At 52.4% G+C, this 26,725-nt stretch overlaps 2 protein-coding genes and 1 non-coding gene across 6 annotated transcripts in view; 2 read left to right on the top strand and 1 right to left on the bottom strand.

Moving 5' to 3' along the window:
• The window catches only part of HYDIN (HYDIN axonemal central pair apparatus protein), a 163,725-nt gene extending 140,333 nt beyond the window's left edge, over positions 1-23,392 (top strand). For 2 of the 4 annotated variants that reach the window (XM_052797258.1, XM_052797257.1), the window contains exons 58-85: positions 20-224; positions 578-813; positions 1,444-1,595; positions 2,581-2,773; positions 3,574-3,682; positions 4,273-4,530; positions 4,868-5,010; positions 5,347-5,565; positions 6,775-6,935; positions 7,787-7,899; positions 9,503-9,749; positions 10,296-10,508; positions 11,197-11,335; positions 11,677-11,842; positions 12,253-12,400; positions 13,657-13,864; positions 14,129-14,350; positions 14,927-15,096; positions 15,289-15,487; positions 15,658-15,816; positions 16,358-16,638; positions 16,985-17,204; positions 18,040-18,252; positions 20,248-20,411; positions 20,730-20,880; positions 21,281-21,511; positions 22,141-22,365; positions 22,860-23,392. In XM_052797258.1, the coding sequence (XP_052653218.1) occupies positions 20-224; positions 578-813; positions 1,444-1,595; positions 2,581-2,773; positions 3,574-3,682; positions 4,273-4,530; positions 4,868-5,010; positions 5,347-5,565; positions 6,775-6,935; positions 7,787-7,899; positions 9,503-9,749; positions 10,296-10,508; positions 11,197-11,335; positions 11,677-11,842; positions 12,253-12,400; positions 13,657-13,864; positions 14,129-14,350; positions 14,927-15,096; positions 15,289-15,487; positions 15,658-15,816; positions 16,358-16,638; positions 16,985-17,204; positions 18,040-18,252; positions 20,248-20,411; positions 20,730-20,880; positions 21,281-21,511; positions 22,141-22,365; positions 22,860-23,336 (5,622 nt within the window). In that variant the 3' untranslated portion in view covers positions 23,337-23,392. Of the gene's footprint in view, positions 1-19; positions 225-577; positions 814-1,443; positions 1,596-2,580; positions 2,774-3,573; positions 3,683-4,272; positions 4,531-4,867; positions 5,011-5,346; positions 5,566-6,774; positions 6,936-7,786; positions 7,900-9,502; positions 9,750-10,295; positions 10,509-11,196; positions 11,336-11,676; positions 11,843-12,252; positions 12,401-13,656; positions 13,865-14,128; positions 14,351-14,926; positions 15,097-15,288; positions 15,488-15,657; positions 15,817-16,357; positions 16,639-16,984; positions 17,205-18,039; positions 18,253-20,247; positions 20,412-20,729; positions 20,881-21,280; positions 21,512-22,140; positions 22,366-22,859 lie in introns of those variants that run through there. The other 2 variants (XR_008236684.1, XM_052797259.1) reach the window with 2 other exon arrangements.
• Positions 23,393-23,579: 187 nt separating this feature from the next.
• The window catches only part of VAC14 (VAC14 component of PIKFYVE complex), a 65,716-nt gene continuing 62,570 nt past the window's right edge, over positions 23,580-26,725 (top strand). Inside the window, exon 1 of the mRNA XM_052796518.1 lies at positions 23,580-23,719. Coding sequence (XP_052652478.1) covers positions 23,616-23,719 — 104 coding nt within the window. The 5' untranslated portion in view covers positions 23,580-23,615. The remainder of the gene's footprint in view (positions 23,720-26,725) is intronic.
• TRNAG-GCC (transfer RNA glycine (anticodon GCC)) lies at positions 26,333-26,403 on the bottom strand. Its single transcript has one exon. It is a non-coding gene; the product is annotated as a tRNA-Gly (tRNA).

The following is a 26,725-nucleotide window of genomic DNA, read 5'->3' as shown; positions in this document are numbered from 1 at the left end:
CCTGGGACTCTTTCTGCAGGCTCGCTTCACTCTAGGCATGTTCACGGTGTACCCTGGCTTTGGCTCCATCCCTCCTGGGGGCCAGCAGATGATCATAGTGGATTGCTACGCGGAGCTACTAGGGACATGCAAGGAGCACCTGTCCATCGATATCAGTGACAGAGACCCCAAGGACAATCCCCTTGGCATCCCCTATACCCTGTTTGCTGAGTCCTGCCTCCCAGGTACGCCCCGTCCACAGGTTCCCATGGCCAGACCTGCTTCTGAGCAGCACCTAAACTTACTGCTTGGATAGAGTGGCACCCATCTTAAGATCCTCAGAGGTTCCAGTCCTTTTCAAGTCTGCCAGTGGGGAGAGGCTGGGAGGGATGCATGGAAGGATGAAAGGAAAGCAATACCCTTTAAGACTGAGGGTGACTGAGCTCCATCCTCACAGCCAACTCCCCCACCCAAGGCTGGGTTTTGCAGTGACCTGGGCAGAAAGGGCTTATCAAGCCTTCTGAGAGACCAACAGGGTCCAGATAAATTCAGCAGGAAGGCTTCTCCACCCTCAGCCCTTCCTCTGCTCTGCTCGCAGCATTTGTGGTTGATGACATAGAATCCATCTTTGAGGAGCATCGAATCTGCAGCAACAGCAACCTCTGCCAGATCCTACAGACAGTGCAAGACAAGGGTGTGTTCATCACAGATGAGAATAAGTTTATCTTCACCAATGTTCTGGTTGGGCACCGGGCCACAGCTCGCTTCAAGATCCGCAATGTGGACAAAGTCCCCTGTGACGTGGTCCTTTCCATCAAACCCATCCCTGGTAAGGTAAGAACAAGAGACCAAAATGACTGTTGATCTTTAAAGGCTGTGTGATAGCCTGCCTTGTTCTCCAGATTCACTGCTTTCTCTTGCCCAGACTAGTCCAGCTCAGTGCAGGTCAAACTACAGGGGAGAACAGCAATGCCAGGGTGACAGTTGGATTGAATTTGGCGTGTCTCTCAAGCAAGGTTTTGGCTCACCCCTCTGGGTCTTTGGTGGGAGACCTGAACCCTTCTGAACATCTCTTGGAAGCACGCTCAGCGGGGGCGGGGGCGGCTTGGCTTTTACTGGACTGAGGTGCCAGGGCTCAAAGCAGACCATTTTCTCAGGCTCCCTGGTTTCTTCCTTCTCTTTAAACTCCAATTCTAGGTTATTTGCAGAGTTTTCAATGTAGTCCCCTCCTCCCATGTATGCTGGCGTGGCTGCCTAGTGCTCAAAGCAAGCTTTTGTACTCCTGGGCTTTATGGCAGCTCCCTGTGCGAGGTCATCTTAACCCCTGATGTGGAAGGAGCCCGTCCAGGGAAGCAGAAAGGAAGACATGCTGTCTGGGACTATTCCCCGTGATGCATACATGAATAAGACTGCATCATGTTGAAGGGTGTTTCCTTCTAACACCACTCTATGGGTTCCCCCAAGCTTAACAGCCGCATTAGCGACATTTTCGAGGTGGATCCCGTTCGGATGTGTGTGCCCAGCTGCTCCCACGCCTTTGTTACGGTGACCTTCACTCCGCAAACGATGCAGAACTACCAGTGCACTTTTGAGGCTTCCCTTGATGTCCAGGCAAGGTAACTCACACTGTGAAATCTTGGTGGGGCAGGGGGGGGACCTTTCTGATAGCTGCCTCTCTTCTGGGAGGACGCAGGCCTCTTGGTAACCCTAATGCTTTTGGTAGCCTTAGGTAGAGTACTTCACATTAGATAATATAGGAGGCAGTAACTACTAGACATAGCAGAGCAGAAAAATAAGGGTCATAGTTTAGCCTATATGAGTGACTATGAGGATGGTGTAACACTAGGTAGCCAACTGGAAGTTATTGAATCAGAAAAAAATGGAGATGTGCAACAGCTGAGCAGGGGCTTTCCAAGAACAAAGGATTAGATGAAGCGGTTTCTGTGCCAGAAAGTCAGCATGCATTATTTCCTTCTTGTTTACATTAAAATGAGATGATCCTATGTGATTACCTGCAGTATGTTAAGATATTTTATGTTAAAGGAACGATTGTATGTCTTATAAAAGAGGAGCCCAGTTCCTCTGTCCTGGGACCTGTGTCCGGGGCTCTAACCTGCTCTTCCCCCCCTCTTTGTCCTGAATTGGGACAAGATAAGTCACCTTTCTGCCCTAATAAGCAATTCCTGTTTAAGTGTCCTTGAAATAATCTTTACTGATGGTGTTATTTATTTACTTCTCCCTTCTTGCTTTTATACTATTTTCATGCTGTGCTTGTGCTTTTTGCATATGTCTCCTATCGCCACAGCCAGTGAATTTGCCATGTCTCATCTGTTGCCTCATCATTTACCTGCTGTACTGCATGATTCAATTAAATGAAATAATTTTTAACTGTTATCCTGGAAGGCTCTGGCTCTTCAGAGCAGATTCCTCTTGTGAATGGCCCCAATTGGACTGGGAGGAGAGGGATGAGGGGGAGCTGTCTCATGGGGTACAGGAGCACCAGCCAGGGAAAATACAGCGGGTGGCACTCATTTCAGTGCTTCCCAAGTGGGGAATGGGTTAGTGCCAGCCGTAATGATTTCTCCTCTGCCTCTTCTGCAGCCCTGCAGCAATTAAAGCACAAAGCCTGACCTTCGATATCAGTGGAGATGGGAATCTGCCTCGGGTGACGGTCCTGCGCCCGGTCCTTCACAATAAGAGAGGGAACCCTCTGCTGCTCTTCAAGAAGCTGTTGCTGGGTGATTCAGAAAAGCTCCCTCTGGTCCTTCATAATGGTGGTGTCATACCTGTCCAGGTGAGGACCTGCTCAGGGAATGCTCTGGTCTGGAAACAAGTCCTTGTGCCATGGAGGAAAGGTGCCAGAAAACATGCTAGAGATGCACTGCTACTCTATGCATGCAGTTGAACACCAAATGAAACCCTTTCCTCATGCTCAGAGCCACTCCATTGCAGGAGAACAACTCCTCTGACTTTCTGGAAGATGCTTTGGCAAACCAGTGGGAAGAGTCTCGTTTCTCAGCCAGATCCCTCTCAGAAAGTTCCATCAGCCCTTCACGTTTCTCTCCGTCTCCTTTGCAACCACTGCTGCGGTCTTCGCTAGTCTCAGAAATTCTTTTTAAGCAAATGACTGACTTCTACTTTCCAGGAAGGGTGTTCCTCTTGGAGACATGATTTTTTGACCAGTCTGCCCTTTTCAGTTAAACGCAAAACAAGAAAGTCAGTGGGGTATTTTTCCCCCTGTCTCTCTTCTCATGTTTTGATTCTCACATGGGCATGTTTGATGTCCTAGTTACGTTAGATTGTATTTGATCACATTTTACTACATTTTAATTAAACTCTGTTGTAGTTTAATTACATTCTGCTCACTACCTTTAGTACTTTCTGTCCTGTTTGCTTATATTTTAATTATACCCCAATGTCTTTGAACGCTTTTTTTTCCTGTCTGATTTCACTTAAACCTTGTGCTAAGAGCTGCGTTTGAAGCGGGGAAGCGTGCTGGGTTCCCCGTGCCGGACCAGCAGTGGTACAGTGTCAATCCACCTGCCATCCTGTACCTACACCAGTGTGGTCATGTTCTGTATTCTCTTTTCTCAGTTGATGATAGACCTGTTGGATGAAGGCGGAGTTTTCTTCCTGAAAGCCAGGCCCACGACACACTGCATCTACCAAGCTGCGGGCATGGAGGAGGACTCTCCTGGAGGAGGTACATTCATTAACCACAAAGTGTGGTCATCCACACAGGGAAAATGTGCCCTGCTCTTGGCTTGGCCAAGCAGCAGCCAGATGTTAGACATAGTTTCTTTCCTGAGGTGCTCTGTATCCCTAGTTCTGCACGTGGACTCTTTGCAGGGTTTCCTCCTAGCAAGTTGTACGAAGTTTTTCTGTTCTTTTGGACATGGTGGGTTGAGTTGTGGGGGACTATCACCACTTTAGTGGACCATCTGAGGTCTTTGCTGCATGTGGGAAGTTACCAGCCTGAACGGAGGCAGCCCTTGAGCCCACAGCCAGCCAACAAAAGCTAAAACCGCTCTTTGACTCAGCTTTAGGTATGGCAGGAGCTGGCTGGATTCAGTGTGAGTGAGAGCTGGGCGTTAACCTGAGTTTAAGATACTTAAGCAGTGATATGCATCGTGGTGTCGTAGTCTTGTGAACATGGGAGGAGGGCCTGGAACCATTGGTGGGAGAACCTGTGCTTAGAGGCAACTGGGTTTCAACCTCTTATTCCTCTTACACCCCATGGAAATATTTTCTCTGTATGGCCATATAACTCATCTGATTTCCATTGCTGTGCAGAGAGGAAGCCTCACACTGCTTCCCTGGTCCTGCATCATGGGGAATTAGCAGAGTTTGACGTGCTTTTCAAACCCACCCTGGCCCAACGTCTGGAAGGGAAGATCCACTTGTCAGTGGTGGACAACCCATATGAAGAGACCAACATTCAGCTGGTGGGTGAAGGCTATGAGGATGACTTCACACTAGAAAACATCCATGGACTAGTGGCAGACAGCAAGGAGAACACTGAGGGCGATATGGAGGAGGACATAATTGAGGGTAAGAGAGGAGAGTGATTAAGACCATGTATGATAATTTGTGTCCTCTATATAACCAGGCCTGTGCTACCACCCACTGGACCTGGTGGTCTGTAAGCATGCCAGCCATGTGCGCAGAGGCAGCATGTGCTGTACTGCCTGTCTCTCTGCACGGACACAGCCACATGTATAGGGATGTGTCAGGGTGTTTCCCTGAAAGTGGTGGGGTGGGGAACTGCATCTCCCAGAGGGAGGAAGGCTTGGAGCAAGGAAGAGTTGGACATATGTGTGTCTGTGCATGTGAGGGTTGCGGATGGACCTCACTGCACGCTGAGATCTCTTGCTCTCATTCTTAACAGCTGCCAGAGTGGATCACATCCAGTTCGGGGACTGTCACATCGGGACACCCTACACCGTGACCTTCACGATCACCAATCGCAGCAGGGTGGAGGCGATGCGGTTTGAGTGGCTGGCAGGCACTCCATTTCACTTCTCCCCCCAGGTGAGCGTGGATGGTTCTGCCTTTCCCCGCTGCTCAAGCCCTGCCTGGCAGGTTCCTGGGAGCTAGCAGGGAGTCACCATGCACTGGTGGGAGCCCATTTCAGTGCCACGTAGGAGATGCAATCCCTGGCTTTGCTGGGGCAGGGCTGTCAGCCCCGCAGAAAAGGCTCTGTGTTATGGGAGATGGCATCTTTTGTTTGTACTTTATCAAACCTCAGATAAATACACAGTAAGATGCAGATTCCTAGCACAGCTGCTCACCACATCAATCCCTTTGCTGTCAGTCCTGCCCTTGCTGGTGATTCCAGTTTGGTCTCGGCTCTCTGGTTCTCCATAGGTGGGACATCTCCATGCTGGCTGTGCTAAGGACATCACAGTGACCTTGAAATCAGATGTTGTGGTTGCCTTCAAAATGCACCCTGTGAAGTGTAAGGTGGCTAGGATCGCCTTCCAGCTGCCGCCAGAGCATGTTACCGACTGGGACGACCGCCTGCGCACCGTCAAGTGGGTGGATGCCACGAGGGGCCCAGCAGCCACATGGCCTGTCAAGAAGAAGGTAGGAAGCACAACAGCAAAAGTTGACTAAGCTTCCACAAAAAGAGCTGCCGACGGCAGCAGACTGCCATCTCTGCTGGCTAAGCAGCTCCTGCTTTCTCCCGACATTTAATCCATCTGTGAGGGTAAGCAGCAGTGCATTTTTAGGGGAGAAGTGGGTGTGCGGTGACCTGATATGCTCACACAAGATGCGGAAGTCTTTTGACAAGAGGCATTTAGCCACATGCAAATGATCGGTCTCTGCCAAAAGCGGAAGTGTTGCAGCCGGTCTTGAATGGGAGGTCATGTTTTATGATAACACATTTTATGGTATTAAAATCTCGTTATCTGCTTCAGTGCCTTTTCACCAACAAGGAGTTAAATCCACTGTGCTCTGTCTCTTGTTTTGAAGTGGAGAGCAACACTAGTGCTCTTCTACGTGTGCCGGCTAGCCCACCAGCACATTGTGGGTGAGCTCTGAGCTCTGTCTACACTGATACCAGAGATTTTGGTTGTGGTCTCTATATCGTGTGGGATATCTCATTATGGAGCAGCCCAGGTACTGTATGGCAGTCACGCAGGAGTCTGGAGAAGTATCACCTCCAGAAACTCTTGCTTTTACTATCATTGTTGCCAAACACACTTATCTTGGGTGATGGTTCTTCCCTAGTTTCTGAACCATTGTAAGACCTGTAGACCAAACTTCTTCCCCATCAGAGCATCAGCAGTCAGAGACTTTCCTAGTGAGTTCATTCCCATGCCAAAATGCCTGTCCCCAACCCCCACCAGTGTGGCTGTTGCCCCACACGAGACATCTGGAAAGCACTTTCTCCTGAGACAAGAAGGAAAAGGTGCTTTCTAGGTTTGTTCATTCTTGGGTTTCTCCATCCACAGAGCTCCAGCAGAGGAGCTTAATCCTAATTTAGAGGCCTCCTGGATTTATAGGTGGCCAGGAAAAAGGTCAGACGCTCTACAGGGTTGAAACACAAGGACAGATACACAGTTATAGTCCCCATGGGTGTAATCACAGTTGAGGTGGTGATTGCTTTGATCAGTAGGTAGAAACAAATACTGTAGCGGAAGGGTCAAATTTTGTCATCTTTCCAGGGAAATAAATGGGAATGGTTCTTCCTAGCCCCTATAACATGGCTGATTTTGAAGGCCAAAAGGCTCCCTGCTCAGCCTGGCTTTCTGGGCTCTGCTCAGCAATTCTTCCCTCTCCTGTTTGGAGGTGATTGAGACAGACCCTGAACCAGCTCACACTGTCCTGGAGAAGAGCAGCCGTGAAGTGGAGCTTCGCCTCAGTGCTGTCATTGACTACGCCGAGTTCAAGCTGGATACGGACATGATTCAGTTCAAGGAGACCTTGCTCTTCCAGACAAGGATGTTCACGTGAGTGCTGGAGGCCAGGCAGGCACCTGCAAGTGGGAGCTGCCTTTGCCCAGGGCTGACCCAGTGTCTGCTTCCCCAGAGCCGCACTGTGCTCTGCGGTGGCCTCTGCTTTTCCTTCTACTCATGGTCCCGTGCCAACAAAGGTTACACTGACATGTTTTTTGCTTGGCCACTGAATAAACCTCTTCTAATTTCTAACAGGCTAATCAGCCTTGAAGGGGGGTGCTGCTGCCTGCTGAGTCTGAGGTTTCAGCTTCCACTCATAATCTGGCACATCCCAGGGCCTTGGAGTACTCTCACATGTGGACCTGAGTCCCTTCTAGGGCTTTATGATCAGTCTCACCTGCTGTTCATCCCTTTAAACAAATCATTTATTGTTTCATCCTTTCCAAGTCCTGGCTGGGTGCTGGGGCCCATATATCAGCACACAAAGCCAAGCAGGAGATGGTGGCTGCCATTCTGCCAAGACGTGCCAGGAGAGGTTCAATTCTGCTGTGCCTTTCTGCTGAGAACAGCTGTGGTTTTGCTTTCATTGCATGTTGCCTGTCCTCATCTGCTTGAGGACGAGTTTGCAGTCAAAATGATGTCAAACCAAGACATAAAGAATAAGACCCTTGGATTAAGTCTCCTGGGCACCATGTCTGTCCTTTCCTCTTTAACTTCCAAACTTTGAAATACTTGGCCTTGGGGCAGCCCAGGGCAGCAGTCTAGATGTGGCAGAGTTGCCTGGGGAAGAAGATGCTACTCAGCAGAAAGAAAGGGGTACCAGGAGCCCACCATACAGTGTTACTTTTTTACTCGCTTTGTATTTATTGGATGTTTTCTTTTTATTCCTCCTTCTTGCTTTTCAGTTTCCAGCTGTCCAATACAGGGAATGTGGCCCTGGAATACACCTGGATGGCAGCTGTGGAGGAGGAAAGGGCAGTGATCCTTACCGGGGAGCTGCTCCCACCCAATCTGGATGGTAAGGCACCGGCTCTGTGTGGCAACTGGGCATGCCCGGGGTGTTTCAGTTGGCAGCTGAGGTCTTGGGGAGAAGACCATGCCACTTCGCCCCAAAACATGAATTGCATTTTCATCCCTATCCAGTCATCCACCTTCATCAGCATCTTCCCAGATGCAGCTGCAGACTTTCTCCTTGCCCCCTCTCTGCTTTTCAGACCATCCTATGCTTGCTCTGACACTTGGGCTCTGCATGGAAGCTGAGCCTGGCTCAGCGGAGAGCCACGTAGTGGGTCAGGACTGGGAAGAGGGACATCAGGGCACCTCTTTGAGAAGTGTCTGAGACTGGGAAAATTGACGATGTGACAAGGAGTTACATGACCTGAAGTCACTGTCTGTGTGCAATTCCCCAGTCCAGGGCAAATGCAAAGTCACTGTCTAAAACTAACCCTCCTAACTTGGGCACTGGAGTGTTTGCTGCAGGTGGAGACCCTGTTCACAGCAGCTATCAGAGCTCAACAGCAGGGCTGTGACTCATTAACCTGCAGTAATGTGGTTGTGTCTGCGTGGTCTCCTTGGGAGCAGCATGGTTCTGCAGGGAAACAGAGCCGTGTGTCCCAGAGGTCTTATCAGGAAATGGAGTGAAGAGAGCTGTCAAACCTTGTGTTTCCTAGCACAGGCAGCTTGTCTGATGATCAAGATGGGAGACCTCAACCAAAGTCCTTGATGCTCTGAATGTGCTTCTCTCCCTCCCCTGTGGGTCCTGGTGTTGGTTCTTCCCTGGCACAGGGTACACTTGTGCTGAAGCAGGTCTTCTGGGCTGTGCCATTAGCTGTCTGGTTGTCGGTTATGAAAGTCTGACAAAGAGGAAGGAAGGAAGGAAAGGGTGTGAAGGACAGAGCAGTGCTGTTCCCCAGAGCCTTCTCTCTACCACAGACAACAAGCAAAATTCAGTTCTGCAGGCCACAGGGGAGCAGGACTTAACACTGTCCTTAATGCTGAGTCCTGAGGCCGGCTGTACTGGGATGTGAAACAGCACCCAGAAATTTTCCCAGATGCTGTAACAGACATCTCTACTGTTAGTTTCTGGGCATGGTTTGGGAATGAACACTGGCCAGAAACCATTCTGCAGGAAAAGTTTGCATCTAGCTTCTCAGTCCTAGAGATGGAGAGAGTTTAACAGCATGGAGTGAAGCAGCTGGTTTCAGTCCTGGGTCCATTTAATTTGCTAACATAGATATAGCCTTCCTGTCCATCTGAGTATTTTTACAGCGTGATGTTCAGTGGTGTGTTTTGATTCAGGCAGTTCTCTGGGTCTCTGCTGGGCCTTTTCACTGTATTTGCTGCCCCCCACCGTGTTCTTCTTCGTGTCTGTTCTCACTTTCACACCTGTCTCCAGGACTTTCTGGGATTATGATTTAGCAAGCAGTAGCACAGAAGCAAAAAGCAAACTGGCCGCTCTCCCTGTTCTTCATTGGGAGTTCTCTTGCTGAAAGTACTTGGCCAGAGATGCTCCCAGTGTATCCCAGCTCCCTTCTGTCCGTCTGCAGCAGGAGGCAGAGTTGCTGGGAACAAAAGGCTTTCTCCTTGAAGGATGTCCTGCTATTACTTCTTCCTTACCGCAGGAGATTTCCTCTCCTCCACTTCTGGTGCCTCTGTGAAGCTCCAGGCCAGCCGTTGTTCAAGCCAGCTGGGCCGCACTCTGGAGCAGGTCTCTTCCTCCCTGAGCTCGTCTCTGAATGCAGTCAGTGCCAGCCCGCTGTTCTCTGTCGAGCCCTGCAGCGGTTCCATCCCTGCTGGCAAGGAGCAGCTCTTCCAGATGAAGTTCTCTCCAATGTACGTGGGGGACTTTGAGAGCTGTATGCTCTGCAGGTAGGAAAATTCCAGGCACTTTTCAACTCGTGCTACTGACGGATAGTCGTGGTATTGCCTCTGATTGGGATGGGTGGGAGTGTGGACCTGGGGACAGCCAGCCCCAGAGAGGCAGCAGAAACAACCAACATACAGGAGCAAAGAAAGATGATCATCTGGCCTTGGTAGAAGCAGGTATGGAGACACTAGGAAAAGACAGTGTATGAAACATTAAGCTCCTGGAGGGTTGCAAAATCTGGAACGAGAGATCCAGAGGAGCTGTCAAGGGGTCAGCCAGTCCCTACCTATGCTTCCTTATGAGACAAGCACGGCCTCCTTATCTACATAGAAACCTGTGTGCTGCATTGGTCTCTAGACACATAACTGTTCATATTTCTGCTATTTCAGCTCCGCTGCCTCCGTGGCAGGGAGGGCAATTCTGTTTGATTTGCTGCTCAATGCTTGCACAGAGAGAGGATGCAACACTGTGTGCTGTACAAGGAGACAGACAAGCAGCTGGCTGTCTGGAAACGTTAGTCTGGCTAATACCACTCCCTTTCTTCCTAGTATTCCTAACCTGAAGCCAAATCAGAAGGGCCCGGAGGTGGTTGTGAAGGGGAGAAGCCTGATGCCAAACTGCCACTTTGAACTGGAAGACTCTGACTATATCACTGCAAAAAGGCGCAACCCAGAGTTGCAGGGACCAAAGGGGGCAACGTTAGATCTCAACACAAGAGTGATTGAGTTTGCGGCAATTGGAGTGTGTGGCAGGAAGAGCAGGTAGGTGTGGGCACGGCTTCTCCTGTTGATGGTCTCCTAGTCCCCCCCCTTAACCAGAGACCTCTCCAGCTACTCCTCCAAGCCCCCAAGGCACATCTGTACCTTGTCTGTGATCTGCTGACTCTTGGCCACCAGTCTGTTTTGGGGCTGGAATAAGGTGCTCACTGAAGACTAACTGCCCAATTTTGTGCTCTCCTTGTCCTTTTCTTCAAGAAGCGCAGCTAGTATGGGTCAGTCTGGGAGGACCACGTATCCCCAGCCTGTGCTTTGTGGCCAGTACAACCTTTGTCCCTTTGAAGAGCATCCTTGGGACATTCTCGCTCCTTTGAGATACCAGTCAGATAGGGTCAGTGAAGGCTGCAACCACAACAGAGAGTGCCATCTTCCAAAGGAGTCTTACTGGACTTGATTTTACCATTTTCACTCAATCTTACCGTTTCAACGTGCAAGAGTTTGGCTATATCCTTGCTAATTTCTTTGTCAGCAGCTGTTAATCTATAGACAACTGGGAGACAAACAGGGTCCCTAGAAAGCAGGTGAAATGTTTGTGCTGCCAGCATTGTTCCCCTATACCAAATAACTCCTTCTGGATGGTCGCCAGGACTGGCAGTGCCTGCTGTCTGCTGCAGGACGGAGTCATTAACATCCTAACGCCACCTTAGTAGTCCTTTTTGCTTTGTGTGCCCAGGACCTTCATGGTTATGAACCCAACCAGTTCTGCGTATTCTTTCCAGTGGACTTGCCAAGACCCTGAAGCCCCACCAGAAGAGGTGGCTTTCTTCTGCCTCACTGAGAGAGGTCAGATCCAGCCAGGGAAGAAAGCAGAGGTGAGTGCAGAAAATTAAGAAGGTAGAGCCAGTACACATGTATGTCAGCTTAACACCGGCTATGTCTACACTTACTGGGCGTCCCATCTCACCGTGAGCTTGCCAAGATCATGAAGAAACCTTTGACTGCAGTGTAAATGAACCGGGAGATGAACCTGTTCTCACCCTGTACCCCAGATCTGCCATGCTTTTGGGCTGTAAGTGGCACAGCAGCCTATCTCTGAGCTCGCAGCAACATAAGGTGTTGGTTCCTGGGGTTTCTTGGTGGTATAGACTGCACTTCTCTCCACTCACCCTGCCAAGGGCAGCAACTTTCTTTCATTTGCCTCTTTCTCCCCCAGATGAAATTTGAATTCATCCCCCAGCACCTGGACATCACAGAATCATTCTGGGTCTTTACAATCCCTGAGCAGAGTGTTTCAGTCCCGTTCCTGTTGGTGGGCAATGCCACTGACCCGCTAGTGACTCTGGACAGATCCCACCTGAACTTCCAGTTGCTGTTAATCGGTGAGCACCGTGGTTATACCTTACACCCTCAGGTGTGGAGTGCTCCAGGGGCCCAGCAGTCCTGTTGTTCCAGCAGGCTCCAACAAGGAAGCTGGAAATGGAAACAGGCACTTGTGAGCAGATCATCCAGCTCCTGGCACCTAAGTGTACAAGGAAGGAAGGCATGTGTCAGGGACATGGCATGTGCTTGGGGCTGTTTCCAAGAGGGGCTTTGGGAGTGATGCAGGGAAGCCCAGGGGGTCAGAAGTATGTTTCCATGTTGGCATCCTGAGCATGCCATGCTGCAGGTAGTGCTCCTCGCTGCAAATTGCCTGCTGGGCTCAGCCGGCAGGCAGGAGCACAGTGGGCAGCAGTGGTCTGGTGGCTAGAGGAACAAAAGGTTTTCAGCAGCTGTTTTGTCCTCTCCCCAGGGCATGAGGTACACCAGACTATCTATATAATCAACAGTGAGAAGGAAGCCTTCAGCTTTGCTTTCAGACAAAGCTCGTTCTTCTCAGAGGGATGCAGTGCCTCTGTGAAAGTAGAACCCCTGGAAGGCTCCATCACTCCTCTTTCAAGGTAACAGGGCTCACAGGCCAGATTTCCTATCCTGCGTGCCAAACATTGCACTGGCATTTTGCTTTTGGGGTTTTCTCCCCTTGGCAGTCACCAGGTGACTCTCAGTAATAGCATACATCTGCCTTGTTTCGTTCCTTCCCAATGGGGACACCATGAAACTGCAGGTTTCTCCATAAAGTGCTGTGTCCAGGCTACTCTGGTCTTCTAGGATCCCTTCCTGGAGAAATTCAGGCTTGGGATCTTCTACTTTTGATGACAAAAGCATGTTTGGGGGTTTTAACTGTGTGATCCCCAGAGCCACCAGCCTTAAATGTGCAAGGTCTCCTCTCTTCCCCGTGTTCTTTTAGTGATAGAGCCCACCACACATGGCCTGTGCAAAGCTACCAAGAGCAGCAAAGCACACAAGCAGCACTGCAGCCTGTCATGGGGGATGGCAACAGGCTTACACGACTAGCTGTGTTTTGCAGGATCACCTGTCAGAAAACGGATAATCTTTTCTTGTAAACCACAGCCATGACTTGCAATCAGACGTGATCATGAGCTCAAGCAGTCTAACAGGTCACTAGCTCATCTGCTGATCCACCATGGATGTCCCTGTGCCCACTCATAGCCTGCCTTGGGTGTAAGGAGAACGTATTAGCTCTGGGCAGCTTTGCTGTGGCTTAAAAGATGCTGAATTTTGGCTTGCCACTGGGTGCAAGATGAGAGCACCCTGCATCAGCTACTGGGGCTCACCTGAGAAGTGGTAATTCTTTAAATCTCTGTAGTTTGGTTGTGTTTGATCACGTACCCAGAAATTACATAGAAATTACCCACAGAAATTACAACAAGGCAGTTTGGTGGCACCCACATTGTACTGCTGTCACGGGAGGACGTTACCCCTGTCATATGATTGGAGAGATTAGGCATCTCTATGAGTGCCCTCCTTTGTGTTTGGGACAGAAGTGGGGCTTCAACCTGGCGCTGCCCTGTAACACATGGGCAGGGCAGTAAGGTAAGCATTAGTTCAGGGTTTGCTGCCTTGTTGTGGTATCCTCTGCCATTTCATTGCACGGGATCATCAGAGCCTAAACAGTGGTCTCCAGGGCTTGCTCCATAGTGGAAGGCCCTGGAAGGGCAGAGTGCTGTTCCTAGTTTCTCCCAGGCCTGGGGTCTCACCACAGCTGTTGCAGAGCTGCTTTCCCATAGAGCAGGCAATGCGGGGCCAAGAAAGTTAAGAGACAGTGAACAGAGCAAAAAGGGTCTTCTCTCTGCAGGTTTCCTGTTAGAGTCTTCTTCACACCAGCACTAGAAGGAGAGGCTGTCTTCAACCTCAAGTGTGATGTCAAGAGGAAGACCCAGCCCCTTTCCTTGAATATCAAGGCCACCGGCTATAGCATGAACGTGTCTGTCAGGTGTGAGGACGGCGATGGCTGTGTCACTGAGCTCAGTGCACAGGAGACCAATGTCATTGATTTCAAGGAGGTGAGCAGCACTGGTTCCCTGAACATTTGCCCCACAAAGCCCTGCAAGATTGGGCCTTAACCAGGAGCTCTGCAGATAACGTTTGAACAAGAGGGAATGTTTTTCTTCATTTATGGGTCTCTAGAGGGATGGAGATTGATCTTTCACACAGGTCGTTAGCTGAATGTAAAAGATGCAGGAGCATGTTAGGAAAAAGCACTTGCTGGACCAGCCAGCACTTTGCATGTGCTTCAACCCCTAGTCCTCACTGCCTTCTCCCCACAGGTACAGCTAAATGAGAATGTCAAGCGCATCTTCAGCATCTGCAATAACGGCAAGTTTAGCTTTACCTTCTCGTGGGAACTGAGCGGCCCCACAGCCCGTAAGCAGGTCCTTACCATCACCCCTCAGACGGGTGCTGTGCAGGCAGAGGGGAAAGCAGAGACCCAGCTGGCTTTTCACCCACAGAAGATGTGCTCTTTAAAGGACGTAGAGCTGATGCTGCAGGTGAGGTACCAGCATTTAATATGGGAACTTTGCCTTCCCTATGCAGCAGCTTGGCAGCAGGAGCCCAGAGCTAGGGGTGAGCTCTGTCACTAAAGAGCCTGACTGAGGCAAAGAGGCTCCTGCTGCTGAAATGAAGAGTCTGACAGTTTCTGAATGGAATATTTTAATAAGTGCTTATCCAGGACCACATTGGGAAGCACTTTTGAGGCAGGACATATCCCCCACACCCTCTCTGCCCCTAATTTGGGGGGTCCTAGATGTGCATGGAGATGAAGCTGTTTCTCCTTGCCAGGCCTCTGCTGAGTTGGGTCCCACAGCTCAGAAGAGTCCTGCCAGCATGTGGCTGCACTGCTCAGCACGTGGCTGCGCAAAGCAGGGCCATGACTCTCCAAAAACCCTTTCCCTCTCAGACCAAGCCTTCCACCTTCTATTTCCATTCCAAGGTCCTTTGGCACTTGCTTTTCCTTGTTGTCACAGCAGCCAGCTGTCCCCCATCTTCTTCCTCAGCCGTCTCTGGTGTTTGCAGTTGTAGTTCCCATCTCTTCAGCTGGCTCATACTGTCTTTCACCCCACTAGATCAGCAAGGGTCCCACGTTTACCTGCGTGTTCCTGGCCACCGTGGTAGTGCCCACTGTTCACTTCTCTACCACTAGACTCAACTTTGGAGCCTGCTTCATCTACCACGCTGGGATGCCACCTGCCCAGCAGACCCTTGCCATCACAAACAAGGCAGACAAGGATGTGAGGTAGGCCTTCTCTGCACACTCGTTTGGCCCTTGCTTAGCATGTGCATGCTCCACGTCCTCATGACCACTGTGGGTGAAATCCTGAGGATGCAGGGAGAGGAGGCAGGAGAGCCCTAAGTAGCCCTGATGTTGTCATCTGAGCACACACAGCCTTGTGACACCTTTGCTCCTCTTTGCTGTGCTTTCTGCCAGTTTGAACTGCTTGTTCACCAGCACTGCTCACCTGGAGGTGGACTTCCCAGGGTACGTCCTACGCCCAGGAGGGACAGTGGAGGTGCCCATCACTTTCTATCCCAGAGAGGTTGCGTCTTACCATGAGCTTATCCCTTTTGAAATCAATGGTCTTTGCCAGAAGACTGTTGAGGTCCGAGGAAAGGGCACAGAAATGAAGGTGAGATGAAATCCAAATCCTAAAACCCCAGGTGTCTGAGAGCCAGCATGGCTTTCTCTCTAATTTTCCTCATCTCTTCCCCAGCCTACCATGTTTTGGTTTTCTGCCACCCTCATGGCACCCTTTTCTCCTTCTTTCCTTTCACTTCATATTAATCCCTCCTGCCTCAGGTTGATGTTGTGGAACCACAAGGAAAGGTTGTGAAGCTGGGAGCCCTCTCCATCGGACAGACAGTGAAGAAGATTGTCACCATAGCAAACAACAGTGCTGCCCCTCTCACTTTTAAGCTCAGTCTCATGTCCACCATGCCAGAGCTGCAAGAAGTTGGGGTAAGGGCCCTTCCTTCACTGGAGAGCACTTTGGTGTGCCCACAGGTAGCTATGAGCTGCTCTGGGTGGGAGCTAGTAGCTAATTACAATTGTATGCTGTCCTCCCTGCTGGGACTGCTCTACCAGCAGATACTTGCAATGTGAATGCCTCATCTGAGCTAGGCATCAGGCCTCCCCTAATAGCCAGAAGTGAGAATAAAGTACAATTCCCCTAACCTGTTTTAGATACATACATTAGGATGTGACCATATATTTTAAATCTGGAGAGGTAAGGGAGATAGCTGAATCTTTAAAGACTAAGAGTTACAGCTCTCTTGGAGCTTATGTGAAATGACTTTAGAAGACATAGTTCAGCTCGCTGTAGGCAGATGGACACATCATAGGAAAACACCTTTGGTACTTAGGAATGCATAGGAGGGAATGTTGGGGCAATGTTGGTGAGGACAGAACAGGAATTGGAAGACCCTTCTCTGACTCTAGTGATGGAGGATTCACAGCTCGGTTGCCAGATGAAGTAGTCTCCACTCATTTCTTTGGGCAGGTTCTCTGCTTGAACCCCACCAATGAACTAAGTCTGAAGCCCAAAGGAGACACCTGTAAAGTGGAGGTGACCTTCTCCCCAAAACACCGCATCCAGCTGTTCACCGAAGAAGTGATGTTGGAGTGCAATGGCCTGGTGCGCTCCCTCTTCATGGTGCAGGGCTCCTGCCAGGGCATCCATGTGAGCTTGGACCAGGATCACCTCAGCTTTGGAGCGGTGGTGCAGCAGAGCTACACATCCCAGCGCATCATCATGCAGAATATGGGCGACATAGGAGTCAGGTAATGCAGAACCCTGTTCTCTCTGAGGGCTGAGAGCTTGGATGAGAGTTGCATGGAGCTGTAGCTTGCTCAGATAGTTCCCCTCTGCTTTTCCATCCCAGTGGAGAGCCGTGCAGCCAAGGCTATGCAATCAGGCCCTGGAAGTTAGCAAGGCATACAACCAAAGGCTTGTTTACAGATGGGTGCAGCTGAGTCCTGCCCAGCCTGAAGCCTTATTGCCAGGTGGCTCAGCACCATGCCTGAGATCCTGTGGAAAAGCCCACAAGAGGATTAGGTACAGCACACTGTGTTTGCAGCCTCCTGGTTGCTAATCCTTTCTTTCTGTCATTGTGCTTTCCTTCGCAAGGTTTAAGTGGGACATCGAGAGCTTCAAGCCAGATTTCTCCATCAGCCCCACAAAGGGTTACATCTCCCCAGGAATGGATGTCCCCTTCATTGTGACCTTCCGCCCCTCTAAGCTGAGCCATGCTATCCAGTACGAGGGCCTGCAGTGCTTCGTCCAGGGCAGTGAGCCGCTCAGGCTTACACTGGCAGGATGCTGCATGGAGACCCCGGTGACCAAAGAGGTAACCAGAGCAGAGGCAGGATGGGTCCCCCCCTTACCCCACCATTTGCACCACATCTCTCCCAGGGCAGGGACTGGAGGACATTTATGTGCGTAGACTCACTCCTGCCTGTTATCCTGCCTGGGTAACCTAGAAAGCTGAGAAAACCACTGGGCAGGATTCCCAAAATTTCTGAGGCCTGGAATTGCCTTTCTCCCCTGTTAAAGGTGCTGCTTCTCCAGCTACCACCTCAGCTGTCCTGGCTCTGCATTGCAGCACCCCTGCCATGGGGACACCCTGCAGGGCTCTTCTGAGACCCTCCCCACAGAGCCACACTGCTATACCCACAATACTGCACCCGCAGCCACACTTTTTCTCCCTGTCAGGGCAGGGGAGGACATTCAGCACTAGGAGTGGGCAAGGCGTCTGCATCCAGCTTCTGGGGCACAGGGATGTAGTGTGGAGGACTACTGGCTTTCACAGGCATTGCAGGAGGGTGCAGCTGGGGGGTGTTGGCTTTTGCTCCCAAAAGAGAACCCAGAGCTGTTCTTCAGCCTGCCCACAAAGGGGTTGTGCAGCTGCAGGTCTTGTCCTTGCACAGGAAAGATACCCTTCCAGGACTTCCCATTTTCTTTTGCCCTTCCTTGTGAGGCAGCAGCCCCCTTCACCCAGCATGCAAAAGACTGATTCCTCTCCTCTAAGAACTGACAACTTGATTTACACCAAAAGTTATGGCTCAAATGGCAATTTTGCATATGACGAGGAAAAGCTGCTCCCTGTGCATCGAGCTAGTCAGAGTCTGAGTGGAAAGGATTCCTCAGTATGACCAAGCAGTCTCTGTGCTCCTCTGTTGCAGACACTGACTTTCACATGCGACGTGCGTGAGAAGCACAGCCAGACTATCCTCCTGTCCAACCCAAGCAATGAGGCCTGGACCGTGCAACCTGTCATTGAAGGGGAACACTGGAAAGGGCCTGAATTTTTCCATCTAGAGGCCAATCAACAAAACAAGCCCTACAAGATCACTTACAAACCCCTAACCATGAGCTCGGAGAACAAGAAGCATCAGGTATGTGAGCTGTGCCAGCATGCTGACCCTCATAGCGTGACCGTCATAGCTCACCCTGCTTTGGGCAAGCGGTTGGACAAGATGACCTTCAGAGGTCCCCTATGAACTGAAATTATTCTGGGATCCTATGTTGGAAGCTAGGTTTCTTCGTGGCTAGAGGCCAGGTGTAAGGAAAGTTCAGGTGGGAAGTCTGGGCTAAAAGTATTGGAGCAGCTAACCCAAAAAGCCAGGTTTTCTGAAGGTCCAGGAAATGAAGTTTGTTCTGTGCAGCTCTTGGTCACTGCCTGTGCAGCCCAGGGGGCTCAGAGACGCCCATGCTTAGCCCTCTAGGCTGCACAGGCTCCCCAAGCCCTGGGCACGACCACTTCTGCCAGCACTGCCCTTTTGCAGCAGGCAGGGAACAAGAGGGGCGAAGATGCCATGCTATTTCACAGTGCCTCCCTTGCCTTGAACAGTCAGGTGGGAAATGACAAGATCTCTCTTGACATCACCTTGGGTAATATGGGAGCTTTGGAAAGACTCCTTCCTGTAGGTCTCAAGCTGGGCAGGCGGGGCATGACTGGCCCCTCTGTTTTCATGGACAGTATTTCTGAGACACACCAGGGACAAGCTCTCAAATCAAGGGGGTCAATTCAGAACGGTTCTGGGGTGCTGGAGGTTGGTGTCAGGCACCTGCCCGTTGTCCTGCTCCAGCTGATCTTACACTAAGCCACAATTTAGGCCAGGGCAAGAGTGGAGGCTAGAGACTTCTGGGCTCAGTCTCCAGGGTGCACAGCAGATCTGTGCCCTGTAGCGTTGCATATGCTCAGTATCTCTTTAATGTACAGCCCTGCATGAAGAGTCCTGCAGTTTTCAGCTGCTCTGGAGGCAGAGGAGATGCCACAGGGCAGGTGGCTATGACCCACTGGCACCTGAAATGACTACTGGATACAAACTTTTCATGGCCCACCCTGGCTGGTGGGACCCTGCTGCGTTAGCTTACAGGCTGTTCTCTTGGCAGTAATGTTGGGGCTAATCCTGGCACTGCCAGGGCAGTCAAGCTTAGCAGGGACTGCCAGCCCCTTACCACAGCTATGCACAAGCACGGGACTGGCAGCTGATGTGCCCAAGTTAGTAAGGCAGGTAAAGGAGTGTTAGAATGGGCAGACCAGCTCTGCTGCAGGGCCGGTGTTTCCTTGCTTTGCCCAGACATGCTGCCTCTGTTGATGTGCAGAAAACAGACTCCACAATCAGTGAGATTGTAAAGTAGGTATGTTCATTCAGCACTGGGCCACACGGGGGGTAGTCCCACCAAAGTCGTGCGCACCGGACTCGGCAGTTTGTCTCAAGTTTATACAGTCAAGTGTTACATATTCACAATACGCCTATACATATGCATGACCTATCCCCGCTTCATATTAAAATTAGCTCCGAGAGGTCATTTCCATAGTCTCCTCTCAACTGTGCTTGCGCAGTGCCTCTTTATGGTGGTCGTCTGGTGGTCGCAGAGATGAAGATAGATGACTCCTCTTCGTCACCGCTAGTAACCTTTTTTCTTGCGCAGGCTCAGTGATTTCTTGGTATTCACCCAAGCCGCAAGACCAGTCTTAGCTGGCTCTTGGGGCCTGCTCCTGCTTCTTATCAGGAACTGTATCTACCTCATTGGCTGGTCCTTGGGACCAGCTCTTCTTATCAAAGACTGTCTTTGCCTCAGCTAATTTCAACAATGTAAGCGCTAAACATCATCTCTCATCCCCCTTTATTATGTCTACTGAGATTCTTTTGACTCCCCTTGTCTCACTGTGTCCTGTAGCTGTGCCAGCCTGAGCTGCTACGATGTTGCCATCTCCACCTGTGCAGGACGCAGGGCTACAGTCACAGCTCTGCCAGCTGGACTTGCTCAAAGCTGCTCAAGGGACAGCCTGAGACATGGGAGAGTCCAGGTGTGCTTGAGAGCCAGTAACTGGTCCAGACAGAGAGCAGGAGAGCTCACTTATCCTATTTCTTGTCTTCTAGGGCTCTATCTTCTTCCCATTGCCAGATGGGACAGGCTTATACTACCTCCTGCAAGGAACTGCTGAGGCCCCAAAGTGTTCAGGGTCCATTTTCCGGCAGGTACCGTGTAGGACTTCCTACACTGAGCTCATCCCTGTCTCCAACTGGCTGAACAGACCACAGAGGTGAGTCTGGCCCAGGAAGTCTTCTCCCATCAGCAATCCCTGCAGCAGTACAAGGAAGAGCTTCCCACTACCTGGAAGCTCCTTCCTGCAAGCTTTTCACTCTCCTTGGCCATTTCTGGCTATTGGTGTCTGGGATCATGCTACCCACGTTCTGCCTATGGAGACCCATCCTGGAGGGCTTTCCTCCAAGGTGGATGAGATCTGGCTCCCTCTGCCTGAGGCATTGAGGATGAGAGGGACTGTGTTTTACCCCCCACACTATGGGTATCCTGTGGGAGTCCTTTCCATTGACCTTCACTGCATCCTTCTCACCCACAGGTTCCTTGTGGTAGTGGATATACTCAAACCAGAAAACCTGGAAAGCAGGTCTCTGCTGCAGGGGCTGGAATACATTGATGTGCCAGGCTCTGCCAAGAAGGACTACAAGCTCACGTTCCTTTCCTACAAGGAAGGAGTCTTTAACACAATGGTGAGTGTGGACACCAGGCTGTAGGGCCTTTCAAGGAGCTGCTGGCTTACTGAAAAGCTACACACCTGTTTTCATATCTCCATGTGCGCACTGGTGGGCTTGTAGGTGTCCTAGGTGGGTCCTGAACAGCAGGCATCTCTCCACACACCCCACTCACGTGTGAGTCTCTTTGTGAGGGTCCCAGTGTGGGCTGCTAAGCACAGGTGGGTCAGGACATTGGTGAGCTGGAAGCAATGGGCAATTGGGAGAGTATCAAATAGAAATACCACACATGCTTTCCCCGGTCTTGCACTTTATCTAGGTGGCTGCTTATGGCTGTTCTTGGAAGTAGGGCTGGCTTAGCACAGCTGGTATATTTTTATGTGCAGAATGACCAGCGATTCCTTTTTCTCTGATTCAGGTGACCTTCCTCAATGAGGTGACCGAGGAGTACTTGTTCTACATGCTGACTTTCAAGGCCACCCCTTCGGGACCCATCAGCACTGTTGAAATTACCACTGCTGTTCGGCAGAGAGTGTCCTCCACCGTCAAGGTGGACAACCCTCTGCCTGTCCCAGTGATGTTTGCCATAGATTGCAAAGTGCCTGACATCAATGTTCCCCCGCATTTCACTGTGCCTGCGGAGTCAGAGGTAGGAGCAAAGCTTGTCCAGTATGTTCTCCTCTCCCTGCAGCCTTTCTGGGAGTGGATGCTCTTGAAGGGTGATGCCCTACATGAACCATCTGGGGCTTCTTCCCAATGGTGACAGCTCCCACTTGCTAATAATCTGGAGGGGAAGCAGTGTCTAAGGATATCCCTAGTGGGAATCACCCTGTGCTGGTGGAGTCTGCCATGCTACCCCTTGTGATACGCTCCCATCAGGCCTTGCGTGGCAGGTCCTTGTGCCACATGCTCCTTATTTAGTATGGCTGTTTTCAGTTTAGAGTGGCTGCAGTGCATGCTTCACCCCACTGGCAGGGTGTTTGCAGCCTGGATTGAGAGGAGCTGTTGTGTGCACTGGGGGAGTATAGGGGTATTTTAGGGTGGGAAGCTTCTGGGATGGTGCTGGAGGGCTCTCAGCTGTTGGGGATGGTCCCCCAGATGAACTGACCCCCAGATGCAGCAAGGCTCCGCCCCAGAGAGAGGGAGCTGGAGTGAGGGAGGGTGCTGGTCTACCTTCCGGCACTGTGTGAGCACACCAGGGACCGATTTCCCCCATCCCAGGCCCTGCCTTCCCCGTCTCTGCCTGACCCCAGTGGCTTTTCCATTCGTTCCTCTCAGGCTGACCTTGTCTTTGAGTACCAGCCCATGAAAATGGGTGAGAGCACTGGGCACCTGGTGCTCCAAAGCAGCGACTTGGGTTCTTTCTACTACAACCTGCACCTGAAAGCCACCACAAGCAGGCCGGAGAAGCCCCTCTACTTCTGCACCATGCTGGGCTCTAGTCAGACCATCACCACCAAAATCATGAATTACGCCCGGCAGAAGACCGACTACCTTCTCCAGGTGACCCCAGCCTGCCCTGGGCTCTTGCTGGGAGGCAGCTCATCTGGCCAGCATCAGCCCTCTCCATCGAGGGATCCTGCCCTTCTGGCTTGGCCTGGCATAGCTGGGGTGGCCATGTGAGCCTGGGGGTCCTCCCACTAATGCTGGGCTTGTCCCCAGCTGGACTGTCCTCGCTTGCAGACCCCTCTCTGCTGCCTGTGTTGGAGCTGCTTTTGCAGGTTCCATGGTGCCTGGACTTCCACCTTAAACCCCAGCTCTGGCAGTAAGGTCTCTGGGTGCAGGGTTGTCCCTGCTCGGCGTGTTTGGACAGTGCTTATGGCCATCCATCATGGGCACTCACCAGGGGTATGGTGTGGGTGGGACAGATGCAGTACAGGCAGGGGAAAGGGACCCCGGCCAGCGTGACGGCAGGGGACTGTTGGTTTCTTCCCAATGTGCTGGTTCTGCTTTTGTGATCCCCCCCACCTCCATGGTCTTTTCTCTTCCCTCTGCAGACCAACTGCGCTGACTTCCAGACGGAGAAAACCATCAGCGTGGCCCCTGCCGGCCCGAGGGGCTCGGAGGTGAGCGTGGAGGTGACTTACGAGCCCTGCCAGCTGGGCGAAGCCAGGGCCACGCTGCAGCTCGCCTCCCCGCTTGGAGGGGAGTACAGCATCCCCCTCTTCGGCCTCGCCCTCCTGCCCAAGCCCCAAGGCCCCTTCCTCATCAAGGCCGGCGGCACCACCTCCATCCCCTTCAAAAACATCTTCCTCCACCCCACCGCCTTCCAGTACACGGTGGAGCACCCGGCCTTCACCGTCAGGGCCCCCGACAGCTTGCGTGCCAAGAAGACCACCTTCATCACCGTCTCCTTCCAGGGCGGCCCGGCCTCCGACGGGGCCCCTGTCACCAGCAAGATGGTGGTCTCCTGCCCCGGGGGGGCAGGTGTCTCCTGGGTCTACTACCTCAGGGGCCTCCCGCCTCACAAGTGACCGGTGCCCCCCCGGGAGCCCCTCACAGTGGGCGTTCGTTAATAAACCCCGAGGGCGATTAACGCTGTCGCGGTCGGTTTGGAATAAACCCAGCGCCCAACCCCCCACCCCCGGAGCAGCTGGTCCGGTCGAGCCGGTACGGGGCGGCCTCCGCGCCGCCCGGGGGCGCTCTGCAGCGTGGCGGTGGGATCACGTGGGCGGACCGGCCGGACGGGGTCACGTGGCCGCCGGTGGCGGCGGCGGCGGCGGCAGCAGGGTCGCGGGGGGCGCGGCGGGGCCATGAACGCGGAGCGGGACCTGGCGCCGCTGGCGCCCAGCGTGGTGCGGGCGCTGAACGACAAGCTCTACGAGAAGAGGAAGGTGGCGGCCCTCGAGATCGAGAAGTGAGAACCGGGAGGGGCGGGGGGCCGCCAGGAGCCGGGAGAGGAACGGGGGCGGTGCCGCCTTGGGCTACGCCAGCGAACCGGGGGCGGGGGGGGGAGGCCGGCCCGGCCCCTCGGGGAGGGGTGGGGGGGGGGGTCCCGCCGTGCACCGTGGGCCCGGGCGCGGGAGGGGACCGGGCCGGCTCCCCGGTGGGAGCTGGGGCCTTCGGGGGTGGGGGTCACCCCGCGGGGACCCGGAGGGCCCGGGGGAGGAGGTCACCTAGGGGGAACTGGGGGGGTCCGGTGGAAGGGGGCACGCCGGGGGGTCAGGGGCACTCGGGGGCTGCAGGCCCCGGAGTCCAGGGAGGGGACCCAGGTAGCACAGTGACCCTGTCAGGGGACAGCGACCTGGGCAGTGCCCAGGTAGGAGGGGCTCTCCCCCAGAGCTACTCCGTGTTTCCCATCCCCACGGCACTGGTCGATGAAGTTTAACTCCGAGCCTGTCAGCTTCTGGATGCAAGCAGGGACCCGCTGGTTCAGGGCCCGTGTCCCAGGGCAGGAGCTGTGCCCGCGAGCCCCTTGTGGAAAGCCCGGTCTGACGGTGGGTCCCCGGTGCCATTGCGCAGCACCGTGCGACATGCGAGTAGCGTAAATTTAGAAACTTGCTGGAAATGCCATACTTGCTCTTCTGCGATGCTCGTGGAGGGGGTCGCTTCTGTGCCGAGCCCTGACCGTGGTAGGGGGACACGAGGGTCTCATTGGGCAGCGGGCAGGAGCCGCAACGGGGGCAGCAGGCCGGCGCTGGGGCGGCTGTGCCCATCATCCAGCGCCCGTCTCACATCAGCCTGGGTTCATCACCTCGTGGTGGCATTTCACATCTCCCTCAAGGTCTCTCACCCGAGCTCGTCCCAGCTGCAGAAGTGGGAAGCACCTGCTGTCACCCCTGGCCATTGGGTGTTGCCTTTAGTTCTTCTTGCATTGCTGCTGTTTTGGCAGAGCTCAGGCCTTCATTTCAGAGCATCGCAGACAAGGGTCTGCTGGTATGGCTGTGCCCCCTCTAGTGTTGCCCGTACACATTCTCTGCACGTCTTCTCGCTCTCACTGTGCTGGTCTGGGTGCTTTGTGCTGCGCTGGTCCACGGCTTTGCCTGGGAGGGACTGCGTTCTCCCTGGGCACTGCCTGACAGCTCAACTCATGGAGGAGATCCAAAGCATCCCCTCAGGGGACAGCACAGCACAAGGCTGGGAGCGATGATCCGAGCCGGAGGGTGAGTTTTGCGTGGGAGATGCGGCTACGGTGAGCCTGCAAGGGGAGCAGCGAGCCACTCTTGGCAGCCGGTGACGTGGGGATGGAGCCACTCTGCTGAGGGCTCGGCGGGATACATGGGAGGGATGTGGGGTGGGAACCATGTGCCTGGAACGTGGATGGTCCTGCGTGGGAGGGTGTACGTGGGCAGCAGAGAAAAACGGGTTTTGGGATTGGGTGTTTGCTCAGGTACAAACCCAAGCCTGCCAGGTCCTTCTTCTGATCTGTGTGTCTACCTTTCCCTTATTTTTTTCCTTCTTTATAGGAATAGTTTCTTAAGGGTGTGTTGCGGCAGATGTGCCGTCTGTCCTCATAATTCTAGCCTCAGGGATACTTAAGAATTGTCCCTTTGCTGCTGCTGTGAGGGCTGATACTCCTTGTCTTATCCAAGCAGCTCTGCTCTGATTTATTCTGCCCCAGGATTAGGGTTTTGTGGTTGGCTTATACCAACCGAAGTCTGATTTGGGGTCAGGCGGTTTAGCCGATCAAGCTGGAAGCCCAGTTTGGGAAGGGTATAAGGAGGAGGAAGGCAAGGGCCAGCTTTTCTACAGATACACGGGTTTAGATCAGCTAAAACCCATCACAGAATAGCACCAGCAGCATCTCTCCCATGTCTATGGCATTAAGTGAGGAGGGACTCGCTGCCTCTCAGCTCAGGTACTTTCTCGTCCTCTGGCCAGTAATGTGGGAGCAGCTCCTGCTGCTTGCAGACTCTCTGATCCTGTACATTGCTTTTCGCTGCTTTTTGTCTTGTTAGTTAAATCTTTAAACTCTTGAAGGAAGTCTGTAAAGTTATTCCTGTTCAAACAAAGCTCTGTCTGTTAAATCTAGGTAGTAAAAGGATCACCCTGACAGTCTGTGCTGGAGCCTGCTGCTGGGGTGGGACTGGAGATGGAGCCATTTGCCCTAAAGCAGCAGTTTGTGAGAGTGGGTTGGGCTGTAACTGTTGGAGAACTCGGCTTTGGTGTGGGGAGAGCAAGGGGGAGGCTGTGTAGTGCCCCCGGGAAGAAAGGGGGCAGCTGCTTTGCTCAGAGCAGGGTGAGAACAGAGCTGGCATTAATCATTTTGGGGGAGAATGTTCATAAACATCTTCTATAATGACTTTCCTAGATTATAAAGTGGGTGATGGGCTGGTGGTTCCTATCTGGGAGAGGATAATGTGAGACTCAATATAGTGCCAGAGAAAAAAACACGTATGGAGTTAGGTAGCGGAAGCTTTTGCACCTTCATTGAAGGTTAAGGTAAAGATCCTTATTTAGGTTGAGATTTTTGAGGTTCCTGTGTCCACATTATGGATAGAAGTCAAAGAAAAAAGGGGAAAAACAGTGCTGCATTGGCCGGGAATCGAACCCGGGCCTCCCGCGTGGCAGGCGAGAATTCTACCACTGAACCACCAATGCTACAGCTGCCTGCACAGCTGCCTGCACAGCTGCCTGAGCCTCCCTGGCTGGCCAGTGGCTCTGCCACAGGGGAGCTGGGGCTGAAGGGCTGGTTGGGTGACCCGGGACCTTGAAGCAGTTGTGTAGGCTGGCGGTGTAACAGGTCTCTTCATTTAAGCACAGCTGATGCGTTAAATATCTCTGGGTAACGAGCTGCAAGTTTTTGGGGAGGAGGAGGAGGTAGTGCATACGGAAACCTTGTGGTTTTTTTGTTAAGGTTTGTGCTGTTTAAGAGTATATTTAAATACACTATTAGTAGTATATTTAAATACGTGGAATATTA

The sequence above is a fragment of the Harpia harpyja genome, chromosome 9 (genome assembly GCF_026419915.1).
Source record: "Harpia harpyja isolate bHarHar1 chromosome 9, bHarHar1 primary haplotype, whole genome shotgun sequence".
NCBI lineage: Eukaryota > Metazoa > Chordata > Aves > Accipitriformes > Accipitridae > Harpia > Harpia harpyja.
The sequence above is the reverse complement of the archived record's forward strand: the minus strand, read 5'-3'. Positions and strand labels throughout refer to the sequence as shown.